This window comes from Pimephales promelas, chromosome 5, assembly GCF_988280905.1.
Source record: "Pimephales promelas chromosome 5, fPimPro1.hap1.1, whole genome shotgun sequence".
Taxonomy (NCBI): Eukaryota; Metazoa; Chordata; class Actinopteri; order Cypriniformes; family Leuciscidae; genus Pimephales; species Pimephales promelas.
In genome coordinates this window covers 23,874,062-23,891,107 of record NC_142773.1, presented here as the reverse complement: position 1 = coordinate 23,891,107, position 17,046 = coordinate 23,874,062, and the positions used below count along the sequence as shown (strand labels likewise).

The following is a 17,046-nucleotide window of genomic DNA, read 5'->3' as shown; positions in this document are numbered from 1 at the left end:
CGAAAAAAAAAACGACAGTGGTACCCCTTACGTTTTTTTGGGGGGGCGAAAAATTAAGTTTCCCCAATCTTCTCAAAACTCTGGATTCTGATAGAGGGCCATGAGACTATGGCTGCGTCCGAAACCGCATACTTCCCTACTATATAGTATGGAAAAAGCAGTAGGCGAGCGAATAAGTATGTCCAAATCCTTAGTATCCATAAAAGAGTAGGCGAGAATTACCAGAGTGACGTACTAATTATCACGAGATTCGGGCATACGTATACTTATAGTACGTCCGAATATTCCTACTTTCGTACTATATCGTAGGGGGAAACAGTATTTGAAAGGAGTAGTATGTCCGAAACCTCAGTACTCATAAAAGAGTAGGCGAGAAGTTCCCGGATGATCTCCTGCTTTCGCCCCGATTTTTGAGTGTTCATCCGATGGATACTCTTCTATCCCAGAAGGCCACGGGAGAGCATACGTCATTATCAACATCGGAGATCAGCAGGGGTTTTCAAATGTGAGTAAACACGGTTTCTTGTGTTTAAATCGTATGTGTTAAACTACTATAGAGTAAACGTTTTAACTGTTGAAGGTCTAAAGGACTTAGACAGTATAGTATAGTTGTGATTTTGCTGTAAACACATGTTTTATTAGTTAGTTAAACTGGGGAGCTCCAGTAAGTACGCTACACGTAAGTTTCTAAAATGGATTTACATAACCATATAACGTTACATCTTAAATACGCTTATTTAAAATGTCTATTTACATCTGAAATGAAAATATTGTTTAAGTATTGCAGATGAGCACATCCCAACATGAAAAATACATCTGAGTGATGTAACGTTATGTGTGCTATTAATATGAAGGATAATTCACTGTTGTCAACACTACTTACATTACACAAATGTACTGTAAATAAGGTAAATAAACAAATCTATAAAGTAACTAAATATGTTATATTTAATTTGTCCCTTATTAGTGTTGATATATTGAGGAACATTTAAGTTGGATTAAAAGTGAGTTAACACATCAACCTCAGCATGTAAATTCAGTGTTGAACTCGTAATGTGAATCTTGTCTGTATGTTACAGGGACAGAAGAACACGCGTGTGTTTATCTGCTGGAGAGAGGCTCATGATGCTGAATGCTGTCATGAAAGGCTCTGAGTGAGTATACTACAGAAATGGATAACAAAATCTATTCAATCTTAAATTGTAGTTTATTTGAATTATTGTACAAATTTCAAGTAGAGAAATTACAACACTTTTTAATTCTTGATTTCTGTGCATTTGCTGCATAGCTTTTGTGGTGGAGCAAGACCTGCAAGGAAAGATGATGGCAGCATTTGTTTTAGGGATTTTACTCAAATATAAAGTAAGGTTATTTTTAATACATAAATCAAATGACATTGTGTTAAAATTACTGCTTTTGTATAATGTTTGTGCATTTTTGTAGGATCTGAAATGTCTGCAGACTGGTGTGAGCACTGAGGATGAGGAGCCTAGAGCTGCATCCTGGAAGTGGTGCCATGGATGAGTCCCTCCATCTCTCCACCTGCCCTTACAAGACCCTCTATCTCTCCACCTGCCCTTATTGCCTCAGATTGTGAAGCGCAGCGCAGCAACAAGCTCCGGGACGAAGGCACAGTCCCCTCTGGTGAATTCATCAGAATAAAGCCGCAGAATGGGAACCGCTGTGTTGAGACGGCATTAGGATGTGGTGTTCAGCCCTGTAAATACATGCTTGTAGTTTGAATAAAGCTTTGTTTCATGTGTTGTTGACTTGTATAATGCATTTGTTTATTGTGATGGTTACTTTTATTTGTTCTTTTACTCATTTATTCATTTTTATTATTGTTGTCAGTATATAAAATTGAATTATTTAATTAATGTATCCATTAATTCATCGATTGACTGATAATTGAGATGTTTCACTGCATTTATGAATATAAATGTATTCATGCATAACTGTCATATGACAAAACAAATTACATTTTGCTTGTTATATTAAATTATATTTTTAGTATATAAAAAAGTTATATAATTAAGTATTGGTCAGCATTTAATATTATTATTTTGTTTAAGTTTTGGGGTGGGCTAACAATGCAATTCATTCTGAGGTAATATTAATTTTTAAGGAGTGATACTTACATTTTTCGAGTATAAAATCAACAGTTTTCTCCAAAAGAGATCTTCGAGCAGCTGCCCGTCTCCTTTGTGCAGACATTACAAACGCAGAGGAAAACTGTTCTAGGTTGTGCTGTCGAGTCACTGATGTTATGAAGTGTTAGTACACCTGTCACTCATAATTTAAACTTATAAACGTATTACATACAAGATCATGGAAAGATACCATAATAGTCATAATGACAAAACAGAAAACATAAAGATCATTGGTTTGTTTACATCATAATACAGGAAAAAGGAACAATAACAAGGCTAAATATCTTTAAATAGTTCTTCATAATACATGAAAAATGTTGTTGTTTTGTTGTTATAGGTCTGAGGGATGAAACGAGGTAAATTCATCAAGAAAAGGAGGAAAACTTAAAGGAGAAACGTTTTGGGTATAAAATAAAGAAATTAACAACATATATTCAAGAGGTGACGATTTGGGGGTTTCTTAATAAAAAAAATATCAGCTGTTTCTTCAACAATACCACAACAAAATGAGAAAGTTTCATCAATGTCAAGATATTTATAGATAGAAGAATTAAACGTGTCGCTGTTCATTTCTTTGCGCTTGTGATATGATGATAACGCGTCGTAGTAGGTCACATGATAACGTCAACATGGCAGATGTCCGGTTCTCATTCATACTCAACGAGATTTGGCTATAAAGTACCTACTCTTTTAGCGCTCGTTGAGTAAGTACTTATTGAAATTAAGTACCTACTCATTGAGTATGCGGTTTTGGACGCAGCCTTAGTCCTGAGTGCAAAAATGGAGGCTCTAGACCCTTCCAGAGCTGAGATATCGAAAATCAAAATTTCGACCCGGAAAAAAAAAAACGACAGTGGTACCCCTTACGTTTTTTTTCGGGGGGCGAAAAATGAAGTTTCTTCAATCTTCTCAAAACTCTGGATTCTGATAGAGGGCCATGAGACTTAGTCCTGAGTGCAAAAATGGAGGCTCTAGACCCTTCCAGAGCTGAGATATTGAAACTCAAAATTTTGACCCGAAAAAAAACTGACAGTGGTACCCCTTACGTTTTTTTGGGGGGGCGAAAAATTAAGTTTCCCCAATCTTCTCAAAACTCTGGATTCTTATAGAGGGCAATGACACTTAGACCTGAGTGCAAAAATGGATGCTCTAGACCCTTCCTGAGCTGAGATATCGAAACTCAAAATTTCGACCCGAAAAAAAAAAACGACAGTGGTACCCCTTACGTTTTTTTTGGGGGGGGGCGAAAAATTAAGTTTCCCCGATTTTCTCAAAACTCTGGATTCTGATAGAGGGCCATGAGACTTAGTCCTAAGTGCAAAAATGGAGGCTCTAGACCCTTCCAGAGCTGAGATATCGAAACTCAAAATTTCGACCCGAAAAAAAAAAACGACAGTGGTACCCCTTACGTTTTTTTTGGGGGGGGGCGAAAAATTAAGTTTCCCCGATTTTCTCAAAACTCTGGATTCTGATAGAGGGCCATGAGACTTAGTCCTAAGTGCAAAAATGGAGGCTCTAGACCCTTCCAGAGCTGAGATATCGAAACTCAAAATTTCGACCCACAAAAAAAAAAAACGACAGTGGTACCCCTTACGTTTTTTTGGGGGGGGGCGAAAAATTAAGTTTCCCCAATCTTCTCAAAACTCTGGATTCTGATAGATGGCAATGAGACTTAGTCCTGAGTGCAAAAATGGAGGCTCTAGACCCTTCCAGAGCTGAGATATCGAAAATCAAAATTTCTACCCGAAAAAAAAACGACAGTGGTACCCCTTACGTTTTTTCTCGGGGGGCGAAAAATGAAGTTTCTTCAATCTTCTCAAAACTCTGGATTCTGATAGAGGGCCATGAGACTTAGTCCTGAGTGCAAAAATGGAGGCTCTAGACCCTTCCAGAGCTGAGATATCGAAACTCCAAATTTGGACCCGAAAAAAAAACGACAGTGGTACCCCTTACGTTTTTTTTGGGGGGGCGAAAAATGAAGTTTCTTCAATCTTCTCAAAACTCTGGATTCTGATAGAGGGCAATGAGACTTAGTCCTGAGTGCAAAAATGGAGGCTCTAGACCCTTCCAGAGCTGAGATATCGAAACTCAAAATTTCGACCAGAAAAAAAAAACGACAGTGGTACCCCTTACGTTTTTTTGGGGAAGGCGAAAAATTAAGTTTCCACAATCTTCTCAAAACTCTGGATTCTTATAGAGGGCAATGAGACTTAGACCTGAGTGCAAAAATGGAGGCTCTAGACCCTTCCAGAGCTGAGATATCGAAACTCAAAATTTCGACCCGAAAAAAAAAAACGACAGTGGTACCCCTTACGTTTGTTTTGGGGGGGCGAAAAATGAAGTTTCCCCAATCTTCTCAAAACTCTGGATTCTGATAGAGGGCAATGAGACTTAGTCCTGAGTGCAAAAATGGAGGCTCTAGACCCTTCCAGAGCTGAGATATCGAAACTCAAAATTTCGACCCGAAAAAACCCCACACAGTGGTACCCCTTACGTTATTTTTTGGGGGGTGAAAAATTAAGTATCCCCAATCTTCTCAAAACTCTGGATTCTGATAGAGGGCAATGAGACTTAGTCCTGAGTGCAAAAATGGAGGCTCTAGACCCTTCCAGAGCTGAGATATCGAAACTCAAAATTTCGACCCGAAAAAAAAAACGACAGTGGTACCCCTTACGTATTTTTTGGGGGGGGGCGAAAAATTAAGTTTCCCCGATTTTCTCAAAACTCTGGATTCTGATAGAGGGCCATGAGACTTAGTCCTAAGTGCAAAAGTGGAGGCTCTAGACCCTTCCAGAGCTGAGATATCGAAACTCCAAATTTCGACCCTGAAAAAAAAAAACGACAGTGGTACCCCTTACGTTTTTTTGGGGGGGGGGCGAAAAATTAAGTATCCCCAATCTTCTCAAAACTCTGGATTCTGATAGAGGGCAATGAGACTTAGTCCTGAGTGCAAAAATTGAGGCTCTAGACCCTTCCAGAGCTGAGATATCGAAACTCAAAATTTCGACCAGAAAAAAAAAACGACAGTGGTACCCCTTACGTTTTTTTGGGGGAGGCGAAAAATTAAGTTTCCCCAATCTTCTCAAAACTCTGGATTCTTATAGAGGGCAATGAGACTTAGACCTGAGTGCAAAAATGGAGGCTCTAGACCTTTCCAGAGCTGAGATATCGAAACTCAAAATTTCGACCCGAAAAAAAAAAAACGACAGTGGTACCCCTTACGTTTGTTTTGGGGGGGGCGAAAAATTAAGTTTCCCCAATCTTCCCAAAACTCTGGATTCTAATAGAGGACAATGAGACTTAGTCCTGAGTGCAAAAATGGAGGCTCTAGACCCTTCCAGAGCTGAGATATCGAAACTCCAAATTTCGACCAGAAAAAAAAACGACAGTGGTACCCCTTACGTTTTTTTTGGGGGGGGGGGGCGAAAAATTAAGTATCCCCAATCTTCTCAAAACTCTGGATTCTGATAGAGGGCAATGAGACTTAGTCCTGAGTGCAAAAATGGAGGCTCTAGACCCTTCCAGAGCTGAGATATCGAAAATCAAAATTTCGACCCGAAAAAAAAAAACGACAGTGGTACCCCTTACGTTTTTTTTCGGGGGGCGAAAAATGAAGTTTCTTCAATCTTCTCAAAACTCTGGATTCTGATAGAGGGCAATGAGACTTAGTCCTGAGTGCAAAAATGGAGGCTCTAGACCCTTCCAGAGCTGAGATATCGAAACTCCAAATTTCGACCAGAAAAAAAAACGACAGTGGTACCCCTTACGTTTTTTTTGGGGGGGGCGAAAAATTAAGTTTCCCCAATCTTCTCAAAACTCTGGATTCTGATAGAGGACAATGAGACTTAGTCCTGAGTGCAAAAATGGAGGCTCTAGACCCTTCCAGAGCTGAGATATCGAAACTCAAAATTTTGACCCGAAAAAAAACTGACAGTGGTACCCCTTACGTTTTTTTGGGGGGGTGAAAAATTAAGTTTCCCCAATCTTCTCAAAACTCTGGATTCTTATAGAGGGCAATGAGACTTAGACCTGAGTGCAAAAATGGAGGCTCTAGACCCTTCCAGAGCTGAGATATCGAAACTCAAAATTTCGACCCGAAAAAAAAAACGACAGTGGTACCCCTTACGTTTGTTTTGGGGGGGTGAAAAATTAAGTTTCCCCAATCTTCTCAAAACTCTGGATTCTTATAGAGGGCAATGAGACTTAGACCTGAGTGCAAAAATGGAGGCTCTAGACCCTTCCAGAGCTGAGATATCGAAACTCAAAATTTCGACCCGAAAAAAAAAAACGACAGTGGTACCCCTTACGTTTGTTTTGGGGGGGGGCGAAAAATTAAGTTTCCCCAATCTTCTCAAAACTCTGGATTCTTATAGAGGGCAATGAGACTTAGTACTGAGTGCAAAAATGGAGGCTCTAGACCCTTCCAGAGCTGAGATATCGAAACTCAAAATTTCGACCCGAAAAACCCCCCCACAGTGGTACCCCTTACGTTATTTTTTGGGGGGTGAAAAATTAAGTATCCCCAATCTTCTCAAAACTCTGGATTCTGATAGAGGGCAATGCGACTTAGTCCTGAGTGCAAAAATGGAGGCTCTAGACCCTTCCAGAGCTGAGATATCGAAACTCAAAATTTCGACCCGAAAAAAAAAACGAAAGTGATACCCCTTACTTTTTTTTGGGGGGGGGGGGGGGGGGGGGCGAAAAATTAAGTTTCCCCGATTTTCTCAAAACTCTGGATTCTGATAGAGGGCCATGAGACTTAGTCCTAAGTGCAAAAATGGAGGCTCTAGACCCTTCCAGAGCTGAGATATCGAAACTCAAAATTTCGACCCTGAAAAAAAAAACGACAGTGGTACCCCTTACGTTTTTTTTTTGGGGGGGGCGAAAAATTAAGTATCCCCAATCTTCTCAAAACTCTGGATTCTGATAGAGGGCAATGAGACTTAGTCCTGAGTGCAAAAATGGAGGCTCTAGACCCTTCCAGAGCTGAGATATCGAAAATCAAAATTTCAACCCGAAAAAAAAAACGACAGTGGTACCCCTTAAGTTTTTTTTCGGGGGTCGAAAAATGAAGTTTCTTCAATCTTCTTTAAAACTCTGGATTCTGATAGAGGGCCATTAGACTTAGTCTTGAGTGCAAAAATGGAGGCTCTAGACCCTTCCAGAGCTGAGATATCGAAACTCCAAATTTCGACCCGAAAAAAAAAACGACAGTGGTACCCCTTACGTTTTTTTTGGGGGGGCGAAAAATTAAGTTTCCCCAGTCTTCTCAAAACTCTGGATTCTGATAGAGGGCAATGAGACTTAGCCTTGAGTGCAAAAATGGAGGCTCTAGACCCTTCCTGAGCTGAAATATTGAGATCCCACATAGCATTAATGCCATCATAAATATCTCAATATCTCAGCTCAGGAAGGGTCTAGAGCCCCCAGAGTTTTCCAATCCAGAGTTTTGAGAAGATTAGAGAAACTTAATTTCTCGCCCCGAAAAAAAAAACGAAAGGGGTACCACTGTCGTTTTTTTTCGGGTCAAAATTTTGAGTTTCTCTCATCTTCTCGAAACTCTGGATTCTGATAGAGGGCCACGGGACTTAGACCTGAGTGCCAAAATGGGGGCTCTAGAGCCTCCATTTTTGCACTCAAGTCCAAGTCTCTTGGCCCTCTATCAGAATCCAGAGTTTTGAGAAGATTGGAGACACTTATTTTTTCGCACCGAAAAAAAAAAACGACAGGGGTAACACAACTAGTTCTTCGTCTTGAGGTGCACTACTGCCACCAACTGGACTGGGGACTTCAACCACCTTCCGTTTCAACTGAAATGTGCTTCCGTTTCAACTGAAATTCTCTCTCACACACACTACTGAAATGCTTGCATACAACATACCGGAAATGCTCTCACACACACTACTGAAATGCTTGCATACAACACACTGAAATGCTCTCACACACACACAACCGAAATGCTTTTCAGTTGTGTGAGCGAGAGCGTTTCAGTTGTGTTTGTAAAAGCATTTCACTTGTATGTGTGAGAGCGTTTCAGTTGTGTGTGAGAGAGCATTTCAGCTGTGTGTGAGAGAGGATTTCAGTTGTGCGTGTGAGAGGATTTCAGTTGTGTGTGTGTGAGCGTTTCAGTTGTGTGTGTGAGAGCGTTTCAGTTGTGTGTGTGAGAGCTTTTCAGTTGTGTGTGTGTGAGCGTTTCAGTTGTGTGTGTGTGAGCGTAATATTTTCAGTTGTGTGTGTGTGAGGGTTTCACTTGTGTGTGAGAGAGCTTTTCAGTTGTGTGTGTGTGAGCGTTTCAGTTGTGTGTGTGAGCGTATATTTTTTACTTGTATGTATGAGAGCGTTTCAGTTGTGTGTGTAAAAGCATTTCACTTGTATGTGTGTGAGCATTTCATTATGTGAATGAATTTGGTTTCATATGTGTATGTGAGAGGAAAAGTACATGTATATGCATGGCATTTCTGAATAATGTCCCTAGGGGCACCTCATAGACAACTGCTCTCTCTCTCTCAGCGCAAACAGATTTGAATGTAGGCTAGAGTGACTCGGCGGTCGGCGCGCGCAGCGTGCGTGTGTCTGTGTGTGACAAATGCAGCGCGTGTGAGAGCAAATCGCAACTTCAGTGGTGAAGTTTTTGTCATTTAGGAATAAGACGGCGTCTTCTACTCCCAGCACTTCGCCCACATGATGATATCGCATCGGCATCAGAACCGTTTTCGGAACCGAAACTTAGGAATTTTGCACGGTTCCGGTATTTTTTCAAAAACACAACCGGTTCTGGAAAAGAACCGGTTCTCGGTTCCCAACCCTAATTCTGATATTCTGGATTCTGATAGAGGGCCAAGAGACTTGGACTTGAGTGCAAAAATGGAGGCTCTAGACCCTTCCAGAGCTGAGATATTGTGATCCCACGAACCCACTATTTTTTATAATGGCATAAATGCTATGTGGGATCTCAATATCTCAGCTCTGGAAGGGTCTAGAGACTCCATTTTTGCTCTCAGGTCTAAGTCTCTAGGCACTCAGGTCTAAGTCTCATGAACCTCTATCAGAATCCTGAATTTCAAGAATGTCAGAGTAACTCAAAATTTCGACCCAAAAAAAAAACCCACAGTGTTTTCAAGTCTGTGGTCCAAGTCTCTTCCAGAGCTTCCAGAAGTCCAAGTCTCTTCCAGAGCTGAGACTTGGACTTGAGTGCAAAAATGGAGGCTCTAGACCCTTCCAGAGCGGAGATATTGTGATCCCACGAACCCACTATTTTTTATAATGGCATAAATGCTATGTGGGATCTCACTATCTCAGCTCTGGAAGGGTCTAGAGACTCCATTTTTGCTCTCAGGTCTAAGTCTCTTGGCCCTCTGTCAGAATCCAGAGTTTCAAGAAGATCAGAGAAACTCAAAATTTCGACCCAAAAAAACAACAACAGTGGTACCCCTGTCGTTTTTTCCGGTGCGAAAAAATACGTTTCTCCAATCTTCTCAAAACTCTGGATTCTGATAGAGGGCCATGAGACTTAGACCTGAGTGCAAAAATGGAGGTTCTAGACCCTTCCAGAGCCAAGATATTGAGATACCATGTAGCATTTATGCCATTACAAAAATAGTGGGTTCGTGGATGGTGGAATTACGGGATGGCGCTTGGTGCTACAGACTCAGGGGCCCCAGCTGAGTGCATTAAAATAGTTTTACCATGAAAGAAACTTTAATCAAAATGTCCAAAAATTACACTACCCAAATCCCCATTCAATAGATTGCAGGCGGGATTCTGTCCAATTGCAGCTCATTGCATGAAGGCCAGGGTTAGTACTTTTCAAAAATAGTGGGTTATTGGACAAATAGTGGGTTCGTGGGACAGGGGCGTGTCCGGGGACTCGTCCGATGCACACAGGAAATGACTCTAACATGAATGCATTGATTGATTCCTTGGTTTATTTTGTTATGAATAAACAAATATGCAATATAAAGGAAAAACCTTACAATTAAAGTTGTAATGTTACAATGTTCAAGTTTTTGTTCTAAAAAAAGAAAGGTGCACACAGAAAATGACTCTAATATGACCAGATTGATTGATTCGAAGATATTTAGTTTGTTAAAAACAATGTGCAATCTGTAAAACAAAAACCCCAAAATTATAGTTGAAATGGTATGCTGCTGGAATTTTTTTGACCTTGAGAAAAAGCTTAAAGTATAGACAAACCAATTTTATGTTTATTAATTTATTTCATGTTGGTACATTTTTGGGCAGTACACCTGTTTTGACCTGATGTCCATTGGAATGAGCAAAAAAAAAAAAATCACAATGAAAGCAATTATATATATATTCATTTGTTTTCATTTATAGAAACCTCATGAGCTGGGAAAATGTACTTTTATATTTTTCAGAAACTTGAAACATAATTCAGGTGTGAGGGGGTTAGACTGATATTAAAAGAAATAAATGATATTATCACACTTAGTAAACCACCATACTAATAATGCATAAGAAAGAAAAGCAGATGAACACAGAATATGAATGCAACACGTTAGATTAAGACAGTGGTATTAAAAGACAAAACTCAGGAAACACCATAAATAAAGCATACAGAAAAGCAGCTGAGAAGAATATGGACGCAACTCATTTAATCGTACGTTAAGCATTTTCCTCTCATAGAAAACCAAGAAAAAGCTCAATGAGCCTTAATGGACCAACAGTTATTTAAAAAAAAAAAACAAACAAAACAATTCACACAATTCATTATACATTATTAATAGAACACAGGCAGCTGGTTTATTTGCACTGAACACAAATTTGCTTTCTTTCGTCATATTCTGTGTTCATCTGCTTTTCTTTAGTATGCATTATTAGTATAGTGGTTTACTAAGTGTGATAATATCATTTATTTCTTTTAATATCAGTCTAATGTATTAATGTTAGCGTTTCAGAACATCCACAAGGAGGCGGGTTTCGTGACATCTCTTGTGGAGGGTGTAGATCGGGGTGTGGATGAGGGGACTCTCTCTCTAACGAGATCACTGAGTCTCAACCGTAATGGCCAAGAAATGACATAGTTTGTTACAGATTTTTTTTTTTAAGCTTGCGACTTGTAAAAGTGATCTCTATTCAGTCATGTTTTCCAGATTACAAATTCTTACGAACTAAATTGAAATGAAATGAATTCGGAAACTTTGTCCATTTTGGCTGCCTTTTATTAATACTCAAGTCATTTCTGTAACACAATCTAAAAAAAAAGTCAGCAAAACCCCATAACTAAGGCAAAAAGATTTTACACAAGAGCACTTGTGAACACTGATCTAAGACACTGTCAGTACAAACACAAGAAAACTGAAAATATAATAGAATTGCAGACTGATTGCATTACTGTTTGAGGTCCACTAATACTCTTAAATTTGTCATCTTAATCAAAAATGACTGCATTCGAAAATAATACAATGGTTCGGATTTGTCTCACTTTAACACATTAACTAGTAACATATATATAAAAAATAAAACAAACCACTGGCCCAAACCTGAGTGGAAACAATACAAGGTCCAAACATGTCCATACGTCCTTTTCTGACAGTTTCAACTAGGAAAACAAATGTCAAAACATGATGTTTGCAGTATATTATCAGCAGTTGTAACAAAGACATAATTTGTCCTTTCATAGAGTGATTTTTCCACTACCATTTTCATGCCTTAGATATTTACAACAAAAACACTAAACTTTCACTAGTAATTCCAGTAAAATTCTGTTGTGTTATTATTAAAAAGACACATCCAGGCATGCTAAGACCCAGAATCAGGAGGATTTTGTTTCATTTATTTGACAGTGGCTGAGTTCTGGCTCTTGATTGAACACCAGGCCATGAAAATATCCCTGTTAAGAAAGTAAAAATAGGGACGGTTAGTAAATGGACTCTGACTGTACAAAAAAACAAAAATACAAAAAACAACAACAACAACAACACACACACACCTGCAGTGTGTGGCCACACATTCATTGCTGCAATACTCCTTATCCCAGTCTCGACTGTCCACAGCCAGGTTTGTGCATCCAGCACGGACACAGAGATTCACAGGAGGGGTGGAAGAGGAGACCGCAGGAGCAACACTTACCTCCATCTCCATCTGAAAATGCAGAATAAAGCAAGTTCAAGAATTACTTTGCTGTGTACTTGTGTTTGATCTCTTAAGGCCCAGATATAATTACATCGTATTCTTGTTTGTTCTTTGCTTAGAGATAAAAAGTTTAAATAATTGCACAGCTGTATACTGGTAGTGAACACAGATTAATATGTAAATACAATAACAAAATAATCAATAAAATTGACATCGGCGAGAAAAAAGCAGTTAAGAAAGCATCTGATCATAGCGATGTGGATATGTTTGGAAAAGCTCTGCAATTCCACACTCTATTCAAGTCATGATGCCACTTTAAATTATATAGGTTTTATATAGGTTAAATTATGAATTATATAGGTTTATAGATCATGTTCCGAGGATGAACAAAAATCTTACAGGTTTGGAATGACATGAGGGTGAGTAATTAATGAAAGAATTGTTGGCTTAACTATCCCATTAATTTTACTCAGTACTTATTGTTATAATTACACTGTAACAGGGAAATACATCTTGAAATAAAGTGTAACCACAGTGGCTCTGCTGATGTTAATTATTGAAAAAACAAACCACTTCGGCTTCCTCCGTCAGAGCCTCATCCGTCCCAGTAGCCAACTCCTCTTTGGGCTCTTCCACTTTCACCTCAACAGGGGCAGGATGTGCTAAGGCTGAGATGGTGGATGAGGAAATAACTGTATTGGCACTTGTTGCTGTAGTAACAATAATTGGCGTGGACAGGTCAGAGTGTATAGAAGCGGGCACAATCTTTATCTGAAGAGGCGGTGGAGGCGTAGCCGTGACGGCCACAGAACTTCCTGCCCCTCCACGGGGCTTGGCCTGAAGAGGCGGCGGGGCTTGGGTTTGTACCATCTGCTGCAGACGTGGTGGAGGTGGGGTGCCCTGCATCTGCTGCAGTGGTGGAGGCTGTCGTGCAGCAGAAGCCGGATGCACGGCCCGTACTCCGGCCGGAATCACCGTCACCATGGAGGTGGGGATCTGGTGGAGCTGAGAACCTCCCTGTAGCATCTGCTTGGAGATAATGATTTTTGTGACGGTGGGTGTTGGGCTGGGGTTAGGGGTCAGGGGCTGGCCGATGGCCAAGGGTAGAGAACCCGTGCGGGAACGGGTGGTGACTTGAGGCAGGTCGAGGATAATATTGGATGCACAGATGTTGGTGATGGTGTTCTGCTCAGGGATGGGGGTGAGGCGTGGACGGGCAGGGGCAGCAGGAGCAGGGATGACGGGTGCAGGACAGGGGACAGAGGGAGGAGTGGAAGGAGCGCTATCCTCCACCTCAGAATATGGCTGGATGAGAAATAAAAGGAAAGAAAGTATAAGATAGGGCAGCAAATTAAAACAAAAAAAACAAAAGAAGAACTAGAGACAATTCACTCACTCTTGAGAGTTGATTTGCTCTGTATGCTGCTAAAGCTTTCAGATACTCTTTCTTAGCTGCCTCGGTTTTCCTCTTGTAAACCTGCAAATGTTTATAAAAATACAATGTGACAAAATGCATGTGAAAGTAAATGTAACATTTCCAGATTCAATTGTTTATCAGTTATATTAACTAATGTAATATTTTGAAAGATTATTTGGAAAAATAAAATGCAACTCCATTGTCAAAATTATGAAATAATATTATAAATCTAAAGCAATTCCAGCACAGTGTGTCTCTACAGACTTATTAACGACTTTTCAGTCTTTTTACACAAATGTAATTACAATAATTAACCTTAAGTATATACAGTAGACACCAGTGGTGTGAATTTGGGGTGGGACAATCTGTTTATCCAATGTTGAAAACAGTTGTACTACTTAATATTTTTTGTAGAAACCACAATAACCTTTTCATTCTTATAAGGGATGGTTCACCTAATTTAAATTGACATTATATATATATATATATATATATATATATATATACACACACATTATATATAACCCTTAGAAATATATATATATATATATATATATATATACCAGCCACCATTCTTCAAAATATCTTAATTGTGTTCAACAGAAGAAAAACTCATACAAGTTTGGAACAACTTAATGACAGAATTTCCATATTTGGGTGAATTATATATATGTATATATATATATATATATATATATATATATATATATAATGTATTTACTGTCAAGTTTGATGAATGCAAAGTATCTTTGTTAAATAAAAGTATTAATTTTTTTTAATATAATAAATAATGCCCCCAAATCTTTGAGCAGTTGTGCATAATTGAATTTGGACTTTTTGCAAACACTGTCAGTCTTCTAAGAACTATACTCCACCTGTTTTTGCTCTTCGCCCAGGCTGTCCCACATGGATGCCACTATCTTGGACACTTCTCCGAATGTAGCATTGGGGTTCTGGCCCTTAATGGCTGCCTGGGTGTCTCTGAAGAACAGAGCATAGGCTGACACTGGTTTCTGTGGTTCATTGGGATCCTTTTTCTTCTTTCCTTTTTTGCCTCCCAGTGTTGCTCCCGTGTCCACTGTGGTCACAGGCACCATGGCCGGCTTACCGCCAACCCTTCTCACCACAACTGGAGGAGCAGAAGAGAGCTGGGTGGAACCCGTCAAGTTGGGGAGGTGCGGTATGATCGTCGCAGAGGCTGAAGAGTAGTCTACCAGCATGGTTTTCTGTAATGGAAATAGGGATAGCTTGCAAAATTGAAAAAGAAAGACAATGTGCCACAAATCAAGCCCAGCACTGAAAGACTCACTTGTCTGAAGTCATCCATGTCTTCATCCTGCAATGACCCAGAAGGAGATGGTGTGGTTGACAGCGTTTGGTCAGGTGACTTGGCTCCACCACCAAGGCTGAGCCCTAACTGAGCACTTAGATCTGAATGGTCTATGGTGGTGAGCTGATTGTGTCCTAAGAGACTGTGGCTCATGTCGTTTATTGGAACATCAATAGTCATGGAGGAGGAACTATTAAAATGGGAGCCAACAGAATGGCTGAGATCCTACAGGAAAAAAAAAACAAGACAAAAAAAAAATCATTATCTGATGTACCAATCTATACTTCACTCAAGATCTAATTGCATTAACAGCAATTCAAGTGCCCATAACAAGCTGAAAGCAAGAAAATAATTGATCACTGACAAAACAAAAACAAAGCTTACCACACCCAGAGTTGAGCTCAGTAGTGCACTTCCTCCAGGCTGGTTAATCACACCCAAACTCAGATGCTCTATGCCCTGAGAAGACGGATTCATGAAAGCAGAGGAAAAAGAGGGATCATTCCCCCCAACTACAGTATTACTGGCAAGACTATTTCCAACTCCAGGACCCCTTGAGCTCTCAGCCTGTTCGGCCAACTCTCCAAAATGGGCCTCCACATCCTCTATGGTGAGCGCAGAATCTGGATCCAAGGAGATTGGGATTTCAAACTCTTCATCACCCAGACAGGGTGTATGGAATGTTTTCTGCAAGCCAAAGTGAATGCATAAATAAAATGATAAACAGAAACACACATATACACATACAAGTAAACCAAAAGTAACATTACCTCAAGAAAATGATGACCAGGTCCACTGATGGTCAGGTATGACTCGTTGGCACCTGCAAACTAATAAACAGAGGTTAAGAAGTGTATTATTTACCTGCAGACATATTGATCAAACGTACACTACGTGACATGCTGCAATTTTAAATACAGTACGTTTTATATTCAACTTAAGACGTTAACTAAACAAAGTCTGATTTACCTTGTTCACTGAATCATATCCATTGTAAGACGAGTTTTCCATAAACTCAGAATCAACATGTTGACCAGTCCCGTCAGAGAGATCCGAGTAAAAATTCAGATCCATGAGGAAAATATTAAGACTATATAAATAGATCAATTGGGTCTTTTGATATCAGAGAAGAGGCTGACCTTGTAACGAGCCAAAAGCAAAAAAAAAAAAAAAATCCACATTAAAAAGCAAAGTCATCAAAGAAAAAAATACCATTCACTAATAGAAAAGAAGCAAGAAACAAAACATCTTGTTCTCGGTATTGTCCAATTTTATAGGTAACGTTATAGTATGTGTTGCTCGGCCGAATTATGCCAGTAAACTTCATTACACGATCCCACACGCAGCGCAAGTAGTACCAGATTAGTTAAAAACGTTTATTAATAGGCTTACCAATTCAGCCAGCTAGCAGCAGCTAACGTTAAATGGCTAAGTGGTGCTAGTTCACAAAGGTGTTGCTGTTAACCCAACGTGAGGTTTCATTCCTAGGTCTCGCGGAGAGACTTGGTGTCTCATTACATAACACAATAAACTGTATATTGTGAAAATATATTCAAATTGATTTAAGAAAGTTAAGTTTGTATTCGAGTTGCACTAGCAAAGACAGTTGCTGCCAGTGTAAAAAATGGACCGACTAGATCGGTGCTCTGTTACGTTTGTCTGTTTGCATTCAGAAGTCACATTAATCGCACTCCGATCATAGATTTTCTATGGATTTTTTTTTCGTAGTTGAAAATGAAACCTTTTCCTGAAAATATTTAATGCGACTCACGTTGTCTCTAGTTGGTAATACACCGCACGTTTAAATAACAGTTCATCTGTTTTGAGCCTTTACTCTCGACTACCAATTCGATAAACACCAAAAAAAAAAAAAAAAACATTCCAGAGCGCCGCTGCGCTGATTGTCACATGACAGTCGTTACTTTTTAGGGCGAAGATCAAGCTGGACCAATCACAGTCGTTTTTTCATAGAGACTAAACACAGACTGAAGCAATGGAGTTACATTAATGTTTTCAATTAAACAAAAAATGGCTTTGTAATTTGAATGCGTCTA

At 39.5% G+C, this 17,046-nt stretch overlaps 1 protein-coding gene and 1 long non-coding RNA gene across 3 annotated transcripts; one reads left to right on the top strand and one right to left on the bottom strand.

Moving 5' to 3' along the window:
• The first annotated feature begins 295 nt into the window (after positions 1–295).
• Positions 296–1,764, top strand: LOC120458981 (uncharacterized). Its single transcript, XR_016168531.1, has 4 exons — positions 296–505; positions 1,080–1,154; positions 1,289–1,362; positions 1,444–1,764. It is a non-coding gene; the product is annotated as an uncharacterized LOC120458981 (long non-coding RNA).
• A 9,554-nt stretch (positions 1,765–11,318) lies between these two features.
• Positions 11,319–16,983, bottom strand: tox4a (TOX high mobility group box family member 4 a). Of its 2 annotated transcripts, none has more exons than XM_039654747.2 (10): positions 16,385–16,983; positions 15,962–16,131; positions 15,763–15,822; positions 15,377–15,679; positions 14,972–15,217; positions 14,538–14,888; positions 13,642–13,722; positions 12,816–13,550; positions 12,103–12,254; positions 11,319–12,003 (listed from the first exon to the last, which is right to left on the bottom strand). In XM_039654747.2, exons 2-10 carry the CDS (start codon positions 16,064–16,066, stop codon positions 11,946–11,948), a joined length of 2,091 nt encoding a protein of 696 aa, XP_039510681.2. In that variant the 5' UTR covers positions 16,067–16,131; positions 16,385–16,983; the 3' UTR covers positions 11,319–11,945. The 2 variants fall into 2 exon arrangements, with proteins under 2 accessions (XP_039510681.2, XP_039510682.2); XM_039654748.2 differs by having other exon boundaries at positions 15,962–16,126.
• Between the last annotated feature and the right edge of the window lie 63 nt (positions 16,984–17,046).